The sequence below is a fragment of the Microcebus murinus genome, chromosome 16 (genome assembly GCF_040939455.1).
Source record: "Microcebus murinus isolate Inina chromosome 16, M.murinus_Inina_mat1.0, whole genome shotgun sequence".
In the NCBI taxonomy this organism is placed as follows: Eukaryota; Metazoa; Chordata; class Mammalia; order Primates; family Cheirogaleidae; genus Microcebus; species Microcebus murinus.
This window is the reverse complement of record NC_134119.1, coordinates 64,074,175-64,098,039: the sequence shown is the minus strand read 5'-3', so window position 1 is coordinate 64,098,039 and position 23,865 is coordinate 64,074,175. Positions and strand designations below refer to the sequence as shown.

At 54.2% G+C, this 23,865-nt stretch overlaps 2 protein-coding genes across 3 annotated transcripts in view; both read right to left on the bottom strand.

Moving 5' to 3' along the window:
* The window catches only part of BCAM (basal cell adhesion molecule (Lutheran blood group)), a 366,430-nt gene that overhangs the window by 123,034 nt on the left and 219,531 nt on the right, over positions 1 to 23,865 (bottom strand). The window lies entirely within an intron of this gene.
* On the bottom strand, positions 733 to 13,357 carry PVR (PVR cell adhesion molecule). Its single transcript, XM_075993165.1, has 8 exons — positions 13,126 to 13,357; positions 10,798 to 11,160; positions 9,058 to 9,363; positions 8,399 to 8,516; positions 4,981 to 5,129; positions 3,981 to 4,094; positions 1,897 to 1,928; positions 733 to 1,206 (listed from the first exon to the last, which is right to left on the bottom strand). The coding sequence occupies exons 1-8, from the start codon at positions 13,202 to 13,204 to the stop codon at positions 1,135 to 1,137; spliced, it is 1,233 nt and encodes a 410-aa protein (XP_075849280.1). The 5' UTR covers positions 13,205 to 13,357; the 3' UTR covers positions 733 to 1,134.

Here is a 23,865-nt window from a genome sequence, read left to right as displayed (position 1 = left end):
AATTCAGTGGCATTAAATCCATTCACTATGCTGTGTAAAACTGGATATCCACATGCAAGAGTGAAAGCCGGGGCCGGGAGCGGTGGCTCACGCCTGTAATCCTAGCATTCTGGGAGGCCGAGGCGGGCGGATTGCTCAAGGTCAGGAGTTCAAAACCAGCCTGAGCAAGACCCCGTCTCTATGATAAAAATAGAAAGAAATTAATTGGCCAACTAATATATATATATAAAATTAGCTGGGCATGGTGGCGCATGCCTGTAGTCCCAGCTACTTGGGAGGCTGAGGCAGAAGGATTGCTTGAGCCCAGGAGTTTGAGGTTGCTGTGAGCTAGGCTGACGCCACAGCACTCACCATAGCCTGGGCAACAAAGCGAGACTCTGTCTCAAAAAAAAAAAAAAAAAAAAAAAAAAGAGTGAAAGCCGGACCCTTACCTTATAGTTTGCACACCAATTAACTCCAAGTGGATCCCTGATGTCTTTTTTTTAAACTTTTAATTTTGGGATGTTTATGTACTATCTAATTAAACAGTGGGAGAGAGAGAGGGAGAGAGACAGGGATGAACTCTCACCATGGTGTCTGACAGTATCAGGGACTTGTGCCCTCGTGACCTTCTTGACTTGGGGTCTTGTCTCCGCACCTCTGGTCCCATCCCACTCGGTGACAGGTCACACGAGACTTGGGCTCTCCTTAATTTCCACCAGAGACCCCCGCCGCACACAGCCACACGAGGTGTAACAAATAAATAATAGGCTTTAGTAGTGCAATAAATAGGCTGATGGCTGGAGACAGACAATGTTCAGCGAAGCGACCGATCTCCCTTTGCCCACCCGACTGGGGACATAGCTGGGCGCTGGGGACACAGCTCTGTGTGGCCGCTCTGGCCTTGTCACCCCGTGGATCCCGGCCCTGCCACCCTGCCAGTTAGTTCTGTGAGTCCTTCTTGTGAACGGTGGAACCCGACGGTGGTCTTGGCGACCTTGGAACTTGCACCGGCCCCCACTGTTGTGAGGTCCGGCCTGGGGGAGGGTGGCCAGTGTCTTCGGAGGGGGTGTCTTCATCCACCGGGGTGGGGCCCAGCTAGGAGACACACGACCTCGCCGGCTCCGGCCTCTCTCCCATTCAGTCCCGACGCTGTCACCGCGTGCCCTCCTCTCTCTGCGTATCCTGGGGACCCCCGCCTTCAGTGCTCACGGCCAAGTAGATGGTCTAGAAGCGGGTATTCAAACGTTAGCCGTGGGGCCCTTTTATTTATTTATTTATTTTATTTTATTTTTTGAGACAGAGTCTCGCTTTGTTGCCCAGGCTAGAGTGAGTGCCGTGGCGTCAGCCTAGCTCACAGCAACCTCAAACTCCTGGGCTCAAGCAATCCTCCTGCCTCAGCCTCCCAAAGCTGGGACTACAGGCATGCACCACCATGCCCGGCTAATTTTTTCTATATGTATCAGTTGGCCAATTAATTTCTTTCTATTTATGGTAGAGACGGGGTCTCGCTCTTGCTCAGGCTGGTTTAGAACTCCTGACCTTGAGCAGCCTTGGGGCCCTTTTAAACAAAATCAAACAAAACCCTCCCAGGGAAGCCCAACATGCAAAATGCTGCGGGGCGGCCGTCTGCCCCTCCCTGGAAGCCAGGGCGGTGCTCAAAGCATGGCCAAGGGTGAGCCCCTGGGTCTTGGGCAGGGGAGGGGGGGACACTGAAGTGCAGATCTCTACGCCCCAGCACAAGCCCACCAGACCACACTCTCAGTGGGCTGCGTTTGCAAGCTCCAGGGGGCGCTCAGCCCGGCAGGAGGGCTGGGAAGACAAGACCCAGGCCCCTGATGCCAGGCCCCGGCAGCGTTTGCAGACTTCTGCTCCGTGGTGGCCCCATACCCTCCTCAGCGTCACCACTGCACTTACCCCGTTAGCCGAGGGTCTGCTGCGCTCCTGACCTGGGGAAACAGGAGGGGGATTGGTCAGGAGGGAACGACATCCTGGGAAGCACAGCGAAGAGGACACCTGTGGGTGTCAGGGTCCCCAAACTTCTCTTTTTTTTTTTTTTTTTTTTTTTTTTGAGACAGAGTCTCACTCTGTTGCCCAGGCTAGAGTGCCATGGCGTCAGCCTAGCTCACAGCAACCTCAAACTCCTGGGCTCAAGCAATCCTCCTGCCTCAGCCTCCCGAGTAGCTGGGACTACAGGCATGCGCCACCATGCCCGGCTAATTTTTTTTCTATATATATTAGTTGGCCAATTAATTTCTTTCTATTTATAGTGGAGACGGGGTCTCGCTCTTGCTCAGGCTGGTTTCAAACTCCTGACCTCGAGCAATCTGCCCGCCTCGGCCTCCCAGAGTGCTAGGATTACAGGCGTGAGCCACCACGCCCGGCCAGGGGCCCCAAACTTCTAATTCCTGCCTCTGTTATTCCATGCAGGCACCACTTCCCTCAGTGGTTTATACGTTTGTCAGCCAGGGGTGGGGTGCACGTTCTTTAAGGATTGGGTCATCCAGTTAGCCATTTGGTTATTAAGTATAAATAAGTATTCATTGGGCATGGGCTCTGCATGGGTTCAAATCCCATCTCTGTTCTTTAGGAGCTGTGTGACTTTGGAAAAATGACTTAACCTCTCTGTGCCTCTGCCTCAGGTTCCTCCACTATCAAAGAGGGGTCTGTTCCAGCAAATAGTAGTAGTATTCAGCAAGTGGTAAATGTCTACTTTGTGCCAGGAGCATTCTAGGCGCTGGGGACATTAGCTGTGAATAAAACAGACAAAAATCCCCGCTCTCATGGAGCTTATGTTAATGATAATAATAATAATACTAACAACAGCAATGACAGTCACAGCTAACAGATACCCAGCACGTGGCTTACAATGTGCCAAATGCTGCACCGAGTGCCCTGCCCATATTATCAGGTACAGTCAGCGCCCCCCGACAGATGAGGAAACTGAGTCACAGAGATGAAGCCATTTGCTCATGGTGACATAGCTAATGAAGCAGTAGAGTGGGGGCCCAGACACAGGCCATCTGGCTCTGGAGTTGACACATTCACTCAGCAAACACTCCCTCCAGTGCCTCCTTTGTGCATGGCCCGTTGCCAGGTGGCGCTAGGGGACACAGACGTGACCGCGACAGCACCAGCTCTGCCTGGTGAAGACAGACAAGGCCCCAGAGTGGGCCAGGCTGGGGGGGCGGGGAGCCCAGAGTGGGTGCTCAGCCCACTCCCGGGGGTCAAGGAGGACTTCCTGGAGGAGGAGGCATCCAGCTGGGCTGTGAGGGGCAGTTGTGTTTAGCGGTTGATGGAAAAAGCCACTTTCCAGTTGTACGACCGTCAGATAATTTCACTGCTCAGAGCAAAACACTTCCTCATCTGCAAAGTGGGGCTCACGGAGGACCTAATTTTCTGGGTGGCCGTGAGCATTCAGGGAGGTTGTACACAGAAGGTGCCTGCACACAGAAAGTGCTCCGTGAAACGTAAAACGTAGCTCTTCTGATTACAGAAGGAGCCGGACCGCTTTGCCGGAAGTGCCATGGGAGGGCGCTCCAGGCAGGGGACCGGCCTGCACGGATCCGTTGAGGTTGGAAAGCACCGGGCCCTTATTAGAGCAGAGGATGGGGTGGGGGTGGGGGGCCGTTCCTGCCACACCCCTCGCCCCCAGGCCACTCCTGAGCAAGGTGGATGGACTAACGCTGGGGGTTGAATACTATTCCACCTCCCCTCCGTCTGGCAGGGGCTCCCATGTCACCCGAATTAAAAAGCCAAAGTCCTCAAGGACCATGTGATCTTCCCCTGACTCCCTAAATATTTGTAAAATGAACCAATGAACAAGACTCCCTGGTCTTGTGTCCTCATCTGTCAAGTGGGGGAAGCCTCATGGCACTGGGGTGAGGATTCAGTGACAGGCTGCACGTGAGGCGGGCACATAGTAGGTGCTCAATTATGGCACCTCTGGTGATGCTCGTTCATGGCAGACAGGTGGGGGTTCCAAATAAGAAGGAACTCACGGGCTGATCTGGACCGCCGGATCCGCAGCAGCACCCCCAGCACGACTGCCACCACAAGGAGTGTCACACACACGGCGATGGCGACCACAGAGGACCTGTCTGGGTCTGGCTGCTCTGGAAGAGAAGAAGGAAATAGGTATTTCAGTAAGGAAACTTCTGGGGTTTTCACCTTCCTGCCAAACGTTGCCCCTCATTTGGAATGGCTCCTTGAATTTCCCTTAGGGAAGCTACCACTCCACCCCCCTCAGTCTATACGATGCAGGTGGACTTGACCCCACCCTCTGGTTCCTAGCATATAACTTTGACTCAGGGCCCGGCCAATCAGAACATCCCATTATCCTTGGCTGCTGTGATTGGTTCATAGGTGGGGGATGGCCTAAGTTGAGCCAATGAGAGCCAGCCCTGGGATTTTGGCTATAGCTGATTGAAAGTGGTGTGTTCTTTCCCCTGGGATTGCTAAAGTGATAGGATGTGAGTCTGTAGCTGCTGATGGCCATCTTGCTTCCCCAAGGACAGAGCCTGCCTGAGAATAAAGCTAGCATAAAGAAAAGCAGAGATAAGAGATATTTAAAAAAAAAAAAAAGTCCCTGGGTTGTTGGAGCACCTGGATCTAACCATACCTGAAGGTGATTTTCAATACTTTTTTTTTTTTGGCTTAGACTACTTTGAGTTGTACTTCTGTCAATTGCAATTGATAGAGTTCTGCCTAATATATTTGGAAAGACCTTTCTGGGTCCCTCGGAAAAGACATCTCACAGCTACCCCTGCCTGGGTTTGTCACAGGGGTGTATCCAGATGGCTGAACAATGGTACCAGTGGTACAGACTGCATTAACAGGAGAGCAAAGCTGGCCCCGTCGGCCCTTTCGTGAGAGGGCCCAGGGGAAGGGTGGGAGTCAGAGAGCATTCCAGGGCTTCCTTCACCAGGGGCCACACCCGGGCCTCTCTCTCAGAGCGACCCCTTTGGCCCCTCTGTTCTCCCCACCCGGGGAGCTCCTCACCACTGAGCACGATGGTCAGCTCCCCCTGGCCGGTCCCTACGGCGTTGGTGACGTTGCAGATGAAAGTTGTGTTGGTCGACTTGTCCACAGACTTGATCAGGAGCTGGGGGCCCTGGGGCTCCGCGGAGGGTGGTAGGGGACCAGCGGCCCTGGGAGAGACAGACGAGTGAGTGAGTTGTCCCTGCTGGAGGCCGAGGGTGGCAGTAATTGAGCACGCACTCTGGGCCGGAAACCCTCTCGCCCTCTATGATGTAAGCTGCGAGCAACTCTGGAGTCCCGGGCTCCTCTTCCTTTCGTGCCCAGATCCAGCCTATCCGCAAGTCCCGTGGCCCCACCTCCCCCCTGCTTCTCGGGGCCCCCACGCCCACCTCCTGGACACCGCACGGGGTCAGGGTGGGGGTCCTTGCTGGGCTCGGTTTCCACCCTGACCCCCTTGTCTGTTCCATATACGGCCACCAGAGGTCGCCCGTGAACCCTAAATCGGCTTGCCTCACCCCTCTGCTCAGAGCCCTCCGTGGCTCTGCCTCGCCCCCTCTGCCCACGTTAGCCAGTCCTCTCCCCTCTGCTCCCGTCTCTGCATCCGCAGTGGCTTCCTTGCTGGCCCTCAAACACTCCAGTCAGATTTCCAGGGTGTTTGCGTATGCAGGGACTGATGGACAGAAATGGGTTTGCATACGCTGTTCCCTGTGCCTGAATGCTTTTCCCCCAGACACAAGCATAGCTCACCCTCACCTCCTTCAGGCCTCTGCTGGGACGTCACCTCGGCGACACCTTCCTAGGCCACCCTGTTTCAACCGCGAAGACCACCCTTCCCATCCCTGCCTGCTACATCTTTCCCACGGCACTATGGCCCCTGGACACGCCACACGGTTGACTTCATCTTGCTTTTGTGCCTCTGCCCACTAGGACGGGAGCTCCGCAGGGGAGGAAATCTGCTCGGTGTTATTAACCAATAGCACCTGGCGCCCAGGAGGCAGTCAAGGAACTGCTCAATGCGCAGAGGGGGAGGAGACGGGACGGTAAAGCCACCATCTGTCAACCCCCATCGATGGGCAGTTCCACCCACTGACAAGTGACTGCACTAGCCGCAGAGGACGGTGGTGGGCGCTGGTCACCCCCATGGCATTTGCAGAGTGAAAACTGAAAAGCGACCTTCGTGTCCCATGTTAGGGACCGGTTAAATAATCGATGGCGTGCACATATGACGAGTTCCACATATGACATTCACAAAGGGGCAGTGGGCACTTTGAGATGCACTCAAGACAAGGCAGCTTGATGGGTGGACAGAGGGACGGACTTGAGGACAGGACGTGACAGAGCAAACACAGGAAGGTGTTTGGGGGAGAATCCATGTCGTGGAATTTTAAGTGTTTCCTGGAAGATTCTGGAAGATTTTTCTGTATGATTAAAAATCTTCCTAGTTGGCCGGGCACGGTGGCTCATGCCTGTAATCCTAGCACTCTGGGAGGCCAAGGCGGGCGGATTGCTCAAGGTCAGGAGTTCAAAACCAGCCTGAGCAAGAGTGAGACCGCTGTTTCCACTATAAATAGAAAGAAATTAATTGGCCAACTAATATATAGAGAAAAAAATTAGCCGGGCATGGTGGCACATGCCTGTAGTCCCAGCTACTAGAGAGGCTGAGGCAGGAGGATTGCTTGAGCCCAGGAGTTTGAGGTTGCTGTGAGCTAGGCTGACACCACGGCACTCACTTTAGCCTGGTCAACAAGCGAGACTCTGTCTCAAAAAACAAAAAATAATAATCTTCCTAGTAAAATGTCAGGGAACGTGAGATTGCGGGAACTGTGTGCTTTGACATGGAAAGGTGTTCAAAAGTTAAAGTTCTAAAATTGTACTTACAGCACAATTCTACTTTTTGTTTAGAAACACAGAGATGATAGGATATATAATAGAGTAATAGTGGATATTTCTGGAAGCGGCTGGGTGCGCTTGACTACAGGTGCTACCGTCTTCTCCTTGCTCATAACTGTACTGTCTGAAGTTTCTACAACGGGCACAAGTTATTTTTGTAATGAGGAAAAAGGCCCAATAAAATTATGTAAAATAATCCATCCCTTCACCTTTGCCTTCCCCTCCTCTTAACCCCAGCCTCAGTATGAATTTGGGGAAATCTTACTGCTTTGAGCCTCAACTTTCTCATCTAGGCGACAGGGATGGCACTTGCTTCGTCAGAGGTGACTGAGCAGGTGACACCAGGTGACGGGGCCGAGGTTACAGCTCAGGGGCTGAGGCGATCGGGTTTGGAGCCAGACACAGACCCGAGAACTGTGCCTGCTCTCTCCTGGCTGATCCTTAACCTGGCACAGTGACAGTGTCAACTGCCTGGTCACAAGGGATGAGGGGACGAGCACAGAGCAGGGACACCCCAAAGAGCAGGTGCATCTGTGAGCCTGGACCAGACCAACCAGTGAACTCTGCAGTTCCAAGACGGAAATTTTACCAGGGGCCTAAAGCCAACTTTTTTTCTTTTTACTTTCCTGAATCCCCGCTCCTCCCTCAGCCCCAGGAGTCCAGCCCCAGCCCCTCCCCCCTCAGACCCAGGGGTGCAGCCCCAGCCCCTTCCTCCTCAGACCCAGGGGTGCAGCCCCAGCCCCTCCTCCATCAGACCCAGGGGTCCAGCCCCAGCCCCTCCTCCCTCAGACCTGGGGTCCAGCCCCAGCCCCTCCTCCCTCAGACCCAGGGGTCCAGCCCCAGCCCTCCTCCCTCAGACCCAGGGGTCCAGCCCCAGCCCCTCCTCCCTCAGACCCAGGGGTCCAGCCCCAGCCCCTCCTCCCTCAGACCCAGGGGTCCAGCCCCAGCCCCTCCCCCCTCAGACCCAGGGGTGCAGCCCCAGCCCCTCCCCCCTCAGACCCAGGAGTCCAGCCCCAGCTCCTCCCCCCTCAGACTCAGGGGTCCAGCCCCAGCCCCTCCCCCCTCAGACCCAGGGGTCCAGCCCCAGCCCCTCCCCCCTCAGACCCAGGGGTCCAGCCCCAGCTCCTCCCCCCTCAGACCCAGGGGTCCAGCCCCAGCCCCTCCCCCCTCAGACCCAGGGGTCCAGCCCCAGCTCCTCCCCCCTCAGACCCAGGGGTCCAGCCCCAGCCCCTCCCCCCTCAGACCCAGGGGTCCAGCCCCAGCCCCTCCCCCCTCAGACCCAGGGGTCCAGCCCCAGCCCCTCCCCCCTCAGACTCAGGGGTCCAGCCCCAGCCCCTCCCCCCTCAGACCCAGGGGTCCAGCCCCAGCCCCTCCTCCCTCAGACCCAGGGGTCCAGCCCCAGCCCCTCGTCCCCCAGACCCAGGGGTCCAGCCCCAGCCCCTCCCCCCCCAGACCCAGGGGTCCAGCCCCAGCCCCTCCTCCTTCAGACCCAGGGTTCCAGCCCCAGCCCCTCCCCCCCAGACCCGGATCCGGGTCTGCCGGGACTCACGTGCTCCAGCTGTAGTGCACAGGCGCCGGGTTGCTGCGGGCGCTGCAGGTCAGGGTGGCTGTACTCTGGCCGAGGTACCAGCCGCCGTCATAGCCAGAGATGTTGACCTCGGGGGCGTCTGGGGATAGATGGACACACAGGTTCAGAGACAAGGAGCCTTCGGAGGGGTCTAAAGATGTGTGCCGTCGACACCACAGCAGAAGCAGCCTGAGCACAGCGGGCGTGGAGGGTCTGGGAGGGCGGGGACACAGAGAGGGCTGCTCCTCAGGGCCTGCCTTCCTCTACTGGTTTTCCCGAGTCGCCTGGGCCAGGTGTGTCTTGGGTGTCCTGTGAGCAAAGGCCTCTTGAGCACTCATAACACAGGAAGCCAGTATAGACAGTATGGGGAATCAGTGTAGACAGAGGCTGGGGGAACCAGGGCAGATGACCAGCGTTGACTGTGGCCTAAGTAGCTGGTATGGACAATAGGGAGAGTGCTGTTAGTGGCCCAGGGGAGCTGGTGTAGACAATTGGGGATGGGGTGTGTAGACAGTAGTCAGCGAGCGAGGGTGGATGATAGAGACATGTCAACAGTGGCCTGGGGAGCCGGTGTAGACGAAGGGGCGATGGTGGTGGCCTGGCAGTGGTTGTGGCCCTGGCCCGCACGTGGGCACACTCACAGGACACGTTGAGGGTCACCGGCAGCAAGTCGGGCTCCTCCAGGCTCTCGTGCTCCACTGTGCAGGTGACATTCTTGCCGTCCACTTGGCTTGAGGGCTTGAGGGTCAAGAGGCTGGTGACGGTGAATGTGCCGGGCAGGGGCCCTGGCACCTGGCTCTTATCGACTACTCCATTCAGGTCTGGGGACCAGGTGATTCGGGCGGGCGGGCGACCCCCTGTGGACACGCAGCGGGCCACGGGCACAGGCCCCGAGGTGAGCAGGCTGGGTGGGACCTCCTGGGCCTCGGCTGTGTTCTGGGGCTGGGCTGGGAGAGGAACAAAAGGGACAGGTCACCCCAGACTGGCAGTTATCCAACAAACCCCTCCGCAGCAGAAGAGGGGTGTTCATTAAGGGTATAGGATGGCATGGTTCAAACCCCTGCTCTGTCCCTGAGCAGCAAGATGGCCTTGCGCAAGTCTGTGCCTCAGTTTCCTTATCTGTCTACTGGGGATAATGATGGGATCACAGGCAATGAGAATATGCAGGTACTTGGCATATAGTAAGTGCTCAATAAATGTTATTTATTGGGCAATGCTGGGGACCTGGCTCTGACCTCCTGGGGTACACAGTCCAAGGAGAAGGCAGACTCTCCCCCAGGCGGTAAAGACCCAGAGTGGGCAGGGCTGGGATGGGGGTGCCTGAGCCTGAGGCTGGGGGCCAGGGGGGGCTGAGCCCTGGAAGTCGAGAGGGGAAGTGACTGGCCCAAGGTCACGCAGCTATAAGCAAAAGGTCTGTCTGACTCCAAAACTACCTTGACCAATTCTGGTGATTCCCAAGCCTGGGGCTTCACTAAGTTCCTCCCCCATTGTGACCTGTGTTCGTATTTACTTAAGATTTCTCCTTAACCTGACTCACAGTTTCTGTCTGACCTTCCTCTTAAACCATAATGCCTGGAATCCCAGGCCGGTTAGAGTGACAAGAGCTGCTTTTGGTCTGGCGCTGAGTGCCAGGAACTATTCCGGGCCCTTGACATCATGAGTTCCTCATGCCCAGGCCTGGAACAGCTCCTGGCACATAAGCCAAGAAAAGAAAAAGGTCAGCTCTTATGAATCCTCATGGCGATTCCCATCCCACCGCTGAGGACACTGAGGCACAGAGACTGCTTGCTCAAGTCCCAACAGGAGGACACTATGGTGCTTGTGTAAGTGAACCCCTCACTCCAGGGAGCCAGGATCCCTGCTCTCCCACCTGTCTCTGTTTCAACTTCCTCCTTCTTCACCAAAGGGAGCGACAATAACTGGCCGCGCTAAGAGGCTGGCAGTGGGTCATCCCAGGAAGCACCTCTGTTCTAAGCGCTTCCTCTGGGTAGACCCCCCAGGACCCTCAGGACTGGGCAGCTTTCTGAGGGCGGCACTACTGTCCCCAGCCCTCGTACTGAAGAGAAAAGGGCGGACCCAGAAGAAACCACCCAGGTCTCCTTCCTTCCCAGGTCCCTCCCGATGTCCCCTCCCCTCCCCCCTGGGACAATCTGCTTTCAGTCTTCAAAAAGATCTTTGTTCTGGAAGGTCTGTACTCTCCCCTGCCCAGCGGGGACCCCACGACCTCCTCCCATTCTGCACCCCCAACTGCCCCACCCTCCTTTCGTCCCCACAGAGTCCCTGCGGTGGAGGGACTGTCCCTCCCTGCCAGCCCCTCCTCCTCCCTGCTCCTCCCCTCCCCCAGCCCCTCCTTTCATTCGCCCGCGGCCCCTCCTGCTCACCGAGCACCTGGAGCGCGGTGCTGGCGCTCCTGCTGCCGTGTGGGAAGGTGGCGAACTGACAGGTGTAGTTGGCTTCGTCCTCCACCCGCAGCTGGGACACCGCCAGCGAGGCGTCGCGCAGCTCGCCGCCCGCCCTGGCAGCCGGGAACTGCACCCGCTCCGGGTCGAAGTACCAGGCCCTCCGAGCAGGGTGGTAGACCGCCACGCTGCTGGGCTGCCCCGCCGGCTGCTGCCGCCGCATCCACGTCACCTGCGTCACTTGCACGCTGGAATCCGGTAGCTGGAGGTGGCACTGCAGCGTCACGTTGCCGCCCAAGAGGCCACGCACTTGGGCCGGCGCTTGCACTTCGACTGTCCCCGTTCCTGGGGGCGAAATCAGAGGCAGGTCAGACCCCGGCGCCCCCAGCCTAGACAGGGTGGCCGGGGACCTGGGCGTGCACCTGCAGACTGGGGCCCGCAGCCCCCAGGGGTCGGGGCCGGGGAGGAAGGTTGGGGCATCCGGGATGAGTCTGCAACCCGGTCCGGCCTCAGTCGCGCCTTCCCTGCGGCTGCCATTACCGTATTTCCTGCTACTATTAAAGTATTTTCTCTATCTCACCATCGTCGATTTTTAAAATTGGAAATCAAAACATCAAATTTACCATGTAAGCCATTTTAAAGTGTACATGACTTGTCACTTACAGCACAACTCCTTGTCCCTGGTTAGAGCATCCCCAGTGTGGAAAACGAGCAGAAACTGTGGGGCTTAGAGTCCATGAAATACGGTGTTACTCTGGATGGACTCAGGTTGGGAGAAAGTTTGGGTGGCGGTGGGGGGACGGGTGTGGTGGGTCCTGTCACAGGAAGCGACACAATTATGGCCCAGGGTTTTGATCTCTGGTGTGAGGCTTCAGGCAGGTTACTTAACTTCTCTGTGATTCTTTTTCCTAGTTTGTAAAATGGGACTTATTACAGTGAACACAGATCAGTAGCTATTTTAAGCGTTTCAAATATCTCTCAGCATTTAACCTCAAGCAATCTCATTAGCATCCCTTGGTAGAAGGGGAGAAGGAAACAGACTGCGGTTTCCTCAAAATCATGCAGGGGCGGTTATCAGCAGACCGGGGATTTGAACCTGGGCCATCTGTACTCAGAGCCTGACCTCTAATCCGCCAGAGCCTACACGAAAACCTTCCTGCCGAGGGCCCCAGCAGACAGGGGGTCCTCATCCTGTGTTAGCTCTTAGTGACATTAATATGTCATAATCCTGTGCACTTTTATTCATAATAATAAGATCCGGAGAAGGAGGGCAGGAGTAAAGTGCTTTGAACCGCAGCCCCAGCACGGTGGCCGTGGGCCCTTGCGCAAATGGTTTCACTCCTCTGAGCCTCAGTTTCCTTATCTGTAAAATGGGGGTGATATTAGGGGTTGTTGGGAGGATTAAATGATGAAATAAATGATGATAAGCACTATATAATGGTGATTATAATCATGATAACTTATGAGGAAGAGGAAGTGGGGTGGGGGCGTTAGTAGACCAAGGGCCTGGGCCAGTGCTGGGTGGAGGGAGGGCACAGTTTGGACACGAGGTAATAGCGGGGAGTTGAGCACGCTGGTCTGGGGTCTGGGTTCGAATGCGGGCTCTACCATTGCCTCGCTGTGTGGCCCTGAGTAAGTGAACTTTGAACCCCCAGCCCAGGTACTCTCCCGAGACATAGCCTTACAAGGCCGATCTTCCCCACCCCCATTTCACGGAAACAGAGAGCTCAGGTCACTTTCCCGAAGCCACACAGGTTTTAAATGCCAAAAGCTGAGTTTTGAAACCAGGGCCGTCTGATCTCAAAGCCGAATCCTCGGCACTTGGAAGGCTGCCTGGCACGCGGCAGGTGTTCAAAACGTGCCGGGATGGATTACGGATTTAGGGATGAATGCATGGCCAGGCCCTGGGAGCCAGCGGGGGCCGGGCGGGGGACCCTGCCCCTGTCGGCCGTGCTGGGTCGGGAGGAGGCAGGCTGCAGGGGCGCGGGAGCAGGAGCGGGAGGCAGGGCGACCCTGCGTGAGTCACGCTCGGCTGGTTTTCCCGGAGACCCCGGGCCTCTGGGGAAATCTCGGGACCCAACTGCGACGGCTTCCCGGCAGCGGCGGAGAGAGGAGGGTCGGGCCCCCGCCCGGCCGGCGCCCGTCCCAACCCCGGCGGAGTGGGGTGAGGGCGGAGGTGCGGGTCGGGGCGCTCGGTCCGGAGGGCCCCCCCAACCCCAGAGCCGCGAGCCGGCCGGCTGGGCGCCGAGAGACGGGGCGGGGGCGGGGCGGGGGCCCCCCAACCGCGCCCGGGAGTGGGGGGTCACTCACCGGCTCCCGAGGGCGACCAGGACAGCGACAGCAGCCACAGCACCAGCGGCAGCCGCGCGGAGGGCGGGCGTCCGGCCATGCCGGGCAGCTGGGCCCGGGCGGGCGCGGCTCCTCCCCGCTCGCCGGCCGGGCCGCGAGTGCCGATGCCGCGCGCCGCGCAGGAACCCCCGGTGGCCGCGCCGCCCTGCGGGGTCGGAAGGGGAAGCCCGCGGCGCCTACGTCCACGCCGGGGACGCGCGGGAGGGGCCTCCGCCCGCCCCGCTGGCCCGGCCGGCAGGGCCGGTCCCTGCCCCTCCTCCGCGCCTGCTCCGTGGCGCCCGGCGCCCGCGGCTCACAGGCGGGGAAACTGAGGCATGCAGACAGACCCAGCTCGGCAGGATCAAGGCAGAATAAAGACTCGCGGCCGCTTAGAGGCAGAGTTGAGAGTCCAGCTCCTGCTCAGGACGGATCCTGAGCTCTGAGCCCCCAGGATGTCCTTCCACTAAGCCCAAACCCGCGGGCTTGGGAGGCAGACGAGGCCTGGGCTCCTACGCGGCGAGTTACTTCTCCCCACGGGGCCTCAGTTTCCTCATCCGAAAAATGGGCGTGCTAATGGTATAAAGTACTATGAGGCTTGAACAAAAAACTGTTTAGGCCAGTTCCTGGCGCTCGACACACAGCAGCTAGGCCAACAAGTGCCGGAACAAGGACAATTATTATTGCTGCTTCACGGTTGCTGTCAAATAATGTTCATGAGGATAGTGACTTATTCATTCTTCCTTAAACATATTTGTTGAGCCGGGCAGAATTCCAGGTGCTAGGAATACAGTCGAATATATTACAGAGAAAAATCCCTGCCTCCACTAGTCTCGTGTTCTAGTGGCGGGAAACAGACCCTAAACAGATTAAGACTCATGACACCATCACTGTCTGGGGCGATCAGGGTTACAAAATGAACAAATAGGGAGGGATAAGAAAGAGAGAGACAGGGACAGAGACAGGGAGAGAGAAAGAGACATGAAGGTAGCCACAGCGGGTGAGAGCCACAGAGATGAGAGACAGAGAGAGGTGAAAGAGACAGAGACGCAGGATAATCAGAGCAAGATGAGAGAGGAATGAGAGGTGACAGAGGGACCCAGAGAGCCAGATGCCCAGAGACAGCGCCTCAGAGACTCCTGCCCTCCTTCTGTCCCTCCTGGCCAGGACCCTCATCTGCACCAACTAGAGCCCTGGCGCTGGTCGGTGACACCCTGTATCTCTCTACAAAATTCCTTCTTTGGGTTTTGGAGGGTCTGGAGGGTTCTGTCCCCAGCTGCTCTGTTCTCCTTGGATCCCATGCATGCTCATGGCCCCTCTGCCACGCTCTTGGAAATCTCTGAAGTTTCTGGTACCTCACTCTGCTATTTACTGATTGGGAACCTGTGGCTGCCATTATGTTCCTCTTCTGGACGATGCCGTCACCGTCTGGGGTTCCCCCACGTCTCAGGGTTCCCCAGACCCACTGGCCCCAGCACCTCTTCCCCGAGCTCTGGGTGGTCAGAGGCCGCCCTCACCTGCTGATGTTTGGGTTTCATGGTTGGGGTCCCCTCCCCCCATCCTCTGCCTCTTCCCCACTGGGCATCCGACTCCTTGGTGACAGGAATGGGGCATTGGCCTGAAAACAAACCATGAAAGCCTTGGTCTTGAACAATCCCACGTAATGAGAATGATGCAGGCTCTCAGCAGAATCAAGGCAGGGGTGAGGGCCGAGGGTGGGGTGAAGGGTGGGATGAAGTCAGAGATGGAACCAGAATGTGGTGGGGGCCAGCAGGGTGGGTAGGGGCTTTGCTGGCTGGTATTCCTGGCCATCCTCTCTCCCAAAAAGGGTCAACAAATACTTGGGAAGGCCAAAAGGTCCATGCTGTCAAAATGGCTGAATTAGGCTTGGCATGGGTGATCTTACCTGTAATCGCAGCACTCTGAGTGGGGGTGGCCGAGGCGGGAGGATTGCTTGAGGCCAGGATTTCTTTTCTTTTCTTTTCTTTTCTTTTCTTTTCTTTTCTTTTCTTTTCTTTTCTTTTCTTTTCTTTTCTTTTCTTTTCTTTCTTTCTTTCTTTTTTTTTTTTTGTTTGAGACAGAGTTTCAGTTTGTCGCCCAGGCTAGAGTGAGTGCTGTGGCATCAGCCTAGCTCACAGCAACCTCAAACTCCTGGGCTCAAGCAATCCTCCTGCCTCAGCCTCCCGAGTAGCTGGGACTACAGGGATGCGCCACCATGCCCGGCTAATTTTTTCTATATAATTAGTTGGCCAATTAATTTCTTTCTATTTACAGTAGAGATGGGGTCTCGCTCTTGCTCAGGCTGGTTTCAAACTCCTGACCTCGAGCAATCCACCTGCCTCGGCCTCCCAGACTGCTAGGATTACAGGTGTGAGCCACCATGCCCGGCCAGAGGCCAGGATTTCAAGACCAGTCTGAGCAAATTAGGAAGACCCTGTCTTTACAAAAAATACAAAAAATGTAGCTGGGTGTGGTGGTGTGCACCTGTAGTCCCAGCTACTGGGGAGGCTGAGGCAGGAGGATCGCTTGAGCCCAGGAATTCCAGGTTTCAGTGAACTATAATGACACTACTGGGTAACAGAGCAAGACCTTGTCTCGAAAAAAAAAAGGCTGCATTAAATAAAATGTCCTGTTTAAGGTCTGCATGAGGGTGGGAGGAGGATTTGATGGAGGGAAATTGCTGCCAGTTGGGATGGGAGGGTTGGGCTAAGGAGCTCTGCGGTTGCCCTGGCAACCCCTCGTGACCGCTCCCCACCTCCGAGCCCTGAGATCTCATTGAAATGACCCTCCTCTGGCTCCTACAGTCCCCCGGACTTCCCCACCTTGGGCCTTTCATCTCTTGTATTCATCCAGTCAGTACATATTGATCAAGCACCTACTATGTGCCAGGTCCTGTCTTAGGTGCTGAAGACGCAGCATGAGCAAGAGACAAAGTCCCTGCCCTCCTGGAGCTCCCATGCTAGGGTGGAAGAGGGGAAAGATAGCCATTCACACCGTATTCACAGGGAACCCCATAGCCAACGGTGTGGATACTGCCCTGGAATTGCGCCGCACGGTGGCCCTGCCTCTGTCCTTTGGGGTGAGGGTGGAGTGAAGTTTCTGGGGTCTGATCCAGAGACATCCCCATGGGCTGCTGGCATAATTTCCTCCTGTACAGCTCAGTCTCGCCCTCTGGTCCTCCCAGATGTTCTGCAAGCTACCCTAGCTTTCCTGCTGTACCTAGTCAGTGGTGTCTATTGTTTGCAACTGAGAGTGGGTGATGGAGAATTCTAGAGGGGCATGGGCCAGTGCAGTGTGGTCAGGGAAGGTTTGGTGGATTGTATAATCGTTCCCAGTTACTTGCTTCTGTCTCTGCAAGGGAGAGAAGATTCTAGTACCCTGCCCGGCTGATGGCAGTCTTGGTCGTATGCCTTGCTTTGGCCAATAAGAATTGTGAGCAGAAGTGAGGCGGGCTGATGCTGAGCGGAAGTTTTGAAGCTGTGGCCTGGTTCATCCACCGCTCTTCTCCTTCGACCAGGATCAATGCCACGATCCTGGGAGGGAGAAGACGGGTGCAGAAGGGCCACAGCCAGCCAGCTGTGTGCAACATGAGTGAGCAATTAATGGTGTAAGCCAACCAAGATTTTGGAGTTGTTTACTACTGCAGCAACATCTAGTGAGAGCTGACTGATGGAAAAATCATCTATGAGCTGGTGAGTTTCAGCAGAGCTCTAACTGGAGTAAACTCGGAAAATGCCTGGGGGTAAGCATGTCAGGCACAGGGCACAGCAAGTACAAAGGCCCTGAGGCAGGAAGCTGCATGACGATTGGAGGAGCAGCAAAGGGGCCAGTGGAGCTAGAGTGATAAGGCGAGTGAGAAATAGCATCGGCAGGTAAGAAGGAGCCAGATGCAACCCTGCAGCGGGAGGTAAAGAATGGAGGAGACAGGAGGACTTTGGAGGGGGATCCCTCTGGCTGCAGTATGGAGAGCAGGCTGTAGGGGCGCCAGTGAAAAGTGGTTGGATACTACGCGTATATTTTGAAGGTGGCGGCGAAGGGATTTGCTGATGGATTGGATGAGGGGCATGAAAGAGAGAGAGAGAGAGGTCACAGAAAACTCTAAGTTTCTGGCCTGAGGAAGGAAGGAACTGCCTTTAACTGAGATAGGAAAGGCAGTCAGAGAAGCAGGCTTGGAAGGCAAAGCAAGTTTGTTTGGGCATACCCGCTTGTTTGCGTGTGTCTCCCTGTCAAGACTCCAAATTCCTTGAGTGTTAGAACCAGTTGTTTTGATTTTAATTTAATTTAATTTATTTCTTTAAGAGACAAGATCTTGCTTTGTTGCCCAGGCTGGAGTGCAGTGGCGTCATTATAGCTCACTGCAACCCCCAGCTCCTGGGCTCAAGCGATCCTCCTGCCTCAGTCTCCCGAATAGCTGGGACTACAAACATGCACCACTACACCTGGCTAATTAAAAAAAATTATTATTTTATTTTTTTAGAGTGAAATATCTTTTTAAGGAGTAAATAAGTGAATGAATGGATGTCTCCAATAGGCCTATTATAATTCTTCGGTGTGCATCCTACAGTTGCTGCGGCTTTCCAAATTCTGGATGCAAAAGAATATTCTGGAAGCTTGTGCAATTAGGCAAATATGAATCAATTTCCTTATTCCTCCCTCTCCCATTGAATAAATAGAATGGTAGTAGTGTTCTGTCTCTTCCTGTTTTTCACTTAGCAACCTATCTTGATGATATTTTTCCATATGAGGACATAGCGAGCTGCCTCATTCATTCATTCTATGTTGAATGTTGTATGCTATGTTGTATTCCGTTGCATGAATGCACCATCATTTTTCAGCCTGTCCTCAGAGGATGGGCATGGGCCTTTTGGGTGTTTCCACCCCTTTGCACTTGCAAACTGTGCTGCCCTGGGTCACCATGTCCCTGCTATTTCCCACGTGTGGGACAGTGTCTGTCACACACATTTCTAGAAGTTGATTTCCTGGATCAAAGGGCACGCACACTTGTGCTTCTAGAATATATTGCCAGATTGCTGTTGAGCAGTCGCTCCAGCAGAATAAGGGCTTGGCAGCGGTTCCTACCCAGGGATGCTCTTGGTAGTGACAGATGGCTTTAAAATATCAGATGTGAAGCTTTGTCCAAGAGTGAGACATAGGAAAGAAGCCTGGGGGCAGGGGAGGGACGGAGAAAGAGAGGAAGGCATGGGGGGGTGGGGTGGAAACTGGGGCACCAGAGTGACCTCGCTTGGTTCAAATTTTGCTTCTATCAGTTAGTAGCTGGTGCCTGAGCAACCTGTATCGCTTCTTTTACCTCTTTTTCTCATCCATAAAATAAGGGATCATAGGCTGGGTGCCGTGGCTCACGCCTGTAATCCTAGCACTCTAGGAGGCCCAGGCAGGCGGATTGCTTGAGGTCAGGAGTTCGAAACCAGCCTGAGCAAGAGCGAGACCCCGTCTCTACTATAAATAGAAAGAAATTAATTGGCCAGAAAAAATCAGCCAGGCATGGTGGCACATGCCTGTAGTCCCAGCTACTCGGGAGGTTGAGGCAGAAGGATTGCTTGAGCCCAGGAGTTGGAGGTTGCTGTGAGCTAGGCTGACGCCACAGCACTCACTCTAGCCTGGGCAACAAAGCAGGACTCTGTGTCAATAAAATAAAATAAAATAAAATAAAATAAAATAAAATAAAATATCATAAAAACGTGGTGATGGTTAAATAAGTTCATTAGAAATAAATTATATGGTTAAAAATGTTATTTATTTAGGTGCTTAACAAATGGCAGCAGTTACTATTCATGTCCTGGGGCTTGTGAGACCACCTGGGGCTTGTGAGACCATAATCCCTGATTATGAACTACTGCCATGGGCAGTAGGGAGCTATAGAGTGTTTTATGCAGGGAGGAGACCTCATTGCACCTAAATCTCACGTTCTTCACATGGAAAACGGTAGTGACAACCCCCGTCTTGCCCTCTTTTGGGTGCTATTGTGGGGATGGACAGACAGCAGGGCGGTGGTGTTGATGAGGGCAAAGTTTCCATTCTCTGCAGTCTGCGGCTAAGCAAGAAGGAGCTGGAAAAGAAAACCTTGAAAACAGCAACCACCTGCCCGTCTTTCCCTGGTCGGCAGCTCTGGCAGGCTCTTCCCCTCTCGCATCTCCCCCCGGCCTGCTCCCATGCCTACATTTCCAGCATTTGGGGTGTAGTGGTAGTTCCCCTCCTTCCTCCCCTGCAAATCCCCAGCCCCTTCAAGACCCGGGAAAGGAAATGAAACCTGCACTCCAAGATCCCCTGGTGCTCATTGCTGACTAATTGCAGCCACACCCTCAGCCCTGTCTAGCTGATATCTAATCAGAGCCATACCCTTTGGCAGGTCCAGGCTGTCCTGCTACCCACAGGGCAGGACGAAGTTCCTGTTCTTTTTTTTTTTAATTTTTTTTTTTTGAAGTTCCTGTTCTTGAGCCTGGCTTACTAAATCCTGAGTGCTCTGGCTGCCGATGACAGCTGTGACATCTCTCTTCCTGTCCCTTTACTCGTTGGCCAGTGGAAACCCTTGCACTCATTCTTAATGAACCATGTTTTCTCACCTTCAGCCTTCTGCTCTTGCTGGGCCCTGTGCCCAGAACATTTTTCCTCTGTTCGTCACCCGGGTCATGGTTGCTCATGTTTCGGGTCTCAGCTGGGCAATCCCTTTTTCCAGGAAGCCCTCCTGGACTCCTGGGCTGGGCCATGCCCCCCTAGGCTTCCCTGTCCTGGCCCTTCCCACTCTGAGTTGTCACTTTCCAGGGAAGGGTCTACGTCACCCGCTAAGCTGTAAGTTTCATGACTGCAGGGCTGTATAACTCATACTAGGAAGTGACGGTTCAATTTCTTGACCTGCAGCTAATAATAGCACCTACTTTTCAGGCTTTGGGGAAAAGTGACGATGGATTAAAGCCTGTTGGTGCAACGCCTGGCAAATTTCACTCCCGCCCCCAGACCTGGCTGCTCTTGTTTTTTTTGTTTGTTTGTTTTTTGTTTTTTTTGAGACAGAGTCTCGCTTTGTTGCCCAGGCTAGATTGAGTGCCGTGGCATCAGCCTAGCTCACAGCAACCTCAAACTCCTGGGCTCAAGCGATCCTCCTGCCTCAGCCTCCCAAGTAGCTGGGACTACAGGCATGCGCCACCATGCCCGGCTAATTTTTTCTATATATATTAGTTGGCCAATTAATTTCTTTCTATTTATAGTAGAGACGGGGTCTCGCTCTTGCTCAGGCTGGTTTCAAACTCCTGACAACGAGCAATCCGCCCGCCTTGGCCTCCCAGAGAGCTAGGATTACAGGCGTGAGCCACCGCGCCCGGCCTGCTCTTGTTATTAATAGTCTTAATGTGTCCGCCAGGACTGCTGACCCCTCCCCCAGGAAGCCCTCCTGGACCCCCGTGCTGGATCAGGGCTCGCTTCTGGGACATCCCAGCCCTGACCATATTGGGTCATTACTATCTGGGGACAGGTCTGTCTCCCCAGCTGGACTGTGAGCACCAGGAGGGCAGGGCCGGGGCTGTTGTGGTCACCACCTGTGTCCCAGGACTGCCCAGCACAGGGTCCTCCACAGACCAGGCGCTAGAGGAAGGTGTCTTGAATGAACGAATGAATGAATGAATGAATGAATGAATAGCTTTAGCAATTATCTGATCCCTCACTGTTCTAGGTCTATCGATCCTCTTTCCCAGGCTAGCAGATACAATTAGGTCCCACAATTATGTTGTTAATGCTGGGATTTAGAGAAAACTTAGAAAGGGGTGTGGGTGTGTGCGAGAGTGCGCATGCGCACTTCAGGAGAGCGTGCGCACGCGCACTTCAGGAGGTGCGTTCCAGTGGTTCAAAAGAGTTCAGGATGGATTTTGGAAATCTAGTTTGCAGACGCCGCCGTAAGGGCGGAGAACATGCCTGTCTTGCTCACAGCTGTGTCTCCAGCACCTGGCACGGAGCTGTCACACAGAAGGTGATCGAACCAGACATTGGTAAAGTAGCCTGGGAATCTTGCTGTCCCTGTGACTGTGGCAGGAGAGACCTGGGTGAGTACAAGGGAGTGAGGGAGACAGCTGCCCATGAAACTCGTTTCCTCCTGTCTCCAGTCACCCAGCTAGATGGCATTGCTCAGAATGTCTCACGATTACGCGTGGCCTTCTGCAACCTAGAGGAGGGCAGAGCCACAGGTTCGAAGCAGCCTGGGTCCCTGAGTGGCTGTGGGTAGCAGAGTCTCCCCGATGACCTGCACTGGCCTGTGACATCCGTGAGAAATACCCTTTTGCTGGGTTAAGCCATTGCACCTTGGGGACATTTGTTACAGTAGCTAGCCGACCCTGGCGAGGACAGGTCGGCGTGGCTGGAGAGAAGCAGGAAGTAAGATGAGGAAAGGGACGTGAGCAGGTGGACCCTGTGTGCAGGGCTTTGTGGGGCCATGTGACCAAGTTCTGGCCGGTGGGATAAGAGCAGAAGTGATGTGAGCAGTGTCTGGGGTGGGTTAGGGTCGCGCTACCTGTCTGTCACCACCCTCACAGGAAGCAGTAAGCCTGTCTTCACCATCTCCTCTTTCTGCTGGCTGGAACAGAGGTGCCATCTTGACCATGTAACGTCCCTGGGAGCGCAGAGCCACCAGGTAAAGGAGCCTGGGTCCCTGGATGACCTGGTGGAGCAGAGCCGCCCTCCCACCTCCACCCGGAATGTTACATGGGAAAGAAACGAATGTATATCTTGTTTAAGTCACTGCGCTTTTGGGTCTCTGCCAACCTCACATGCCAGTATGACAAGGGGATCCCTGGGAGAGGACCAAGTTTTTTTTGAGTCTGGGACAAATCTTGAAGATAATGTTGTCCCCTTAGCCCCACCTACCCCCATGCTGAGTTTCTCCGCCCTCCTCCTCCACCCAGTGTTGGGCCAATTCTTCCTTTTATGTTTGTGCCTGTGGTTAATCAGCACATCATGACAACTACGGCTGCCAGGGAGGTACAGAGCACCTGGGTAGAGAAGAAAGTTCTAGCTCTTTGTTTTTGTCTTCGACCTGGGTGTAAAATATGTGAGGTCTACACAGTCACCAAATAACCAGAACAGGCCTGGGATTCTCAGTTTTTTTATCTAGTGTCTCTTACTTTCGACAGTGGTGTCATGTTTCTGGAAGTCACACTCTTCCCCCCCCTGGGATTTGGGGTGTTATTTTGCTTGTTCTTGGCTCACACTTTCACTGTGACCCAAGCCATATGTTCCTCAGTATGGCCACAGGCTCTCCCCTGGCCTCTGGGTCTCTAATTTTTTTTTTCTCAAATCTAGACTATCCAACCTTGTTTTTCCAAAGGCATTTATGTCTTTGACCTTTTGCCTGAAATCTCAGGGTTAGATATATCCATTAGGATTAGAGTACGCCGCAAGGAATGGTAGCTGCAAGTAAGATAGAAGTTTGTTTCTTCTTTCATGTAAAAGAAATCCACAGGTTTTTAGAATAGGACTAATTTGGTGGCTTCAGAGTCTCCAGGCACTAATATTTCAGTGGTGTGCTCATAAACCTACTCTATGAAAAAAAAAAAAATCCCTAATTTGTAGTGTTTTCCAATTTGTGTGCTGTAAATACCACCACCACAGTTGATCTCAAACTACCAATGTGTCATCATTGAACGTGGGGATGGGAAGAGATGCACACAATCAAGTTCTCACAGGCTAGCACAAGCTGGGTTCAATGGCACTCTGTTCTCCTCCACAGGTAACACTTACCTCATGATGCATGGTGGCTGCTCAGTTCCAGCCATCACATTCCCATTTCTGCTAACAGGGGAAAAAAAGAGAAGAGTGTTCCTTCCCTTTAAGGACATGTTCTGAAAGTCACACACAACACTTCTCACATCTTATTGACCAGAATGTAGGGACATGGACATGCCCAGTGTCAGGAGACACTGGAAAATGTAGTTTTTTTTTCCCCTCCTGGACACCATGTGCCTAGCTAAACATCAAGGATTCTGCTGCTATGGAGAAAGGAGAGAGTAAAAAGCTGGGGTCCTGAGGGCAGTTTCTACCGCTGCTGGCCAGGTCGGGCCATCCTGCTGCAGCGAGATGATCATTGACCTTCTTCTCAGGGTTTGGGGTGCTTAGCCCTGATTTTCTGACTGAGCAAGTGAGAGCAGTTTGGGTTGGGTTATTCCTGCTAAACTCCTGCTTGGAGAAGGGTTTGTGACTCAGCTTCCAGTTTCGAGCCTTTGAGTTTCCCCAGAGGTGTGGTTTCAGTCTCTCATTCATTCACTCAACAAACATGTATGCAGCACCTACTGTATGCAGATACAGGTCACAGAGCTGACAGTCTAGTGGATGAGATACATAGTAAATATTCACACAAATAAATATTTAATGACAAAATGTGACAAATGGTATAAAAAAGAACATGCTGTGCATGAGAGAGTTTAACCAGGGGCTGAATTTACAACAGGGGTGACCAGGAAGGTCTTTTTGAGAAAATTTGCTGTTTCTTTTTCTTTCTTTTTTTTTCTTTTTTTTTTTTTTTTTGAGACAGAGTCTCGCTTTCTTGCCTAGGCTAGAGTGAGTGCCGTGGCGTCAGCCTAGCTCACAGCAACCTCAATCTCCTGGGCTCAAGCGATCCTCCTGCCTCAGCCTCCCGAGTTGCTGGGACTACAGGCACGAGCCACCATGCCCGGCTAATTTTTTATATATATATATTAGTTGGCCAATTGATTTCTTTCTATTTTTTTA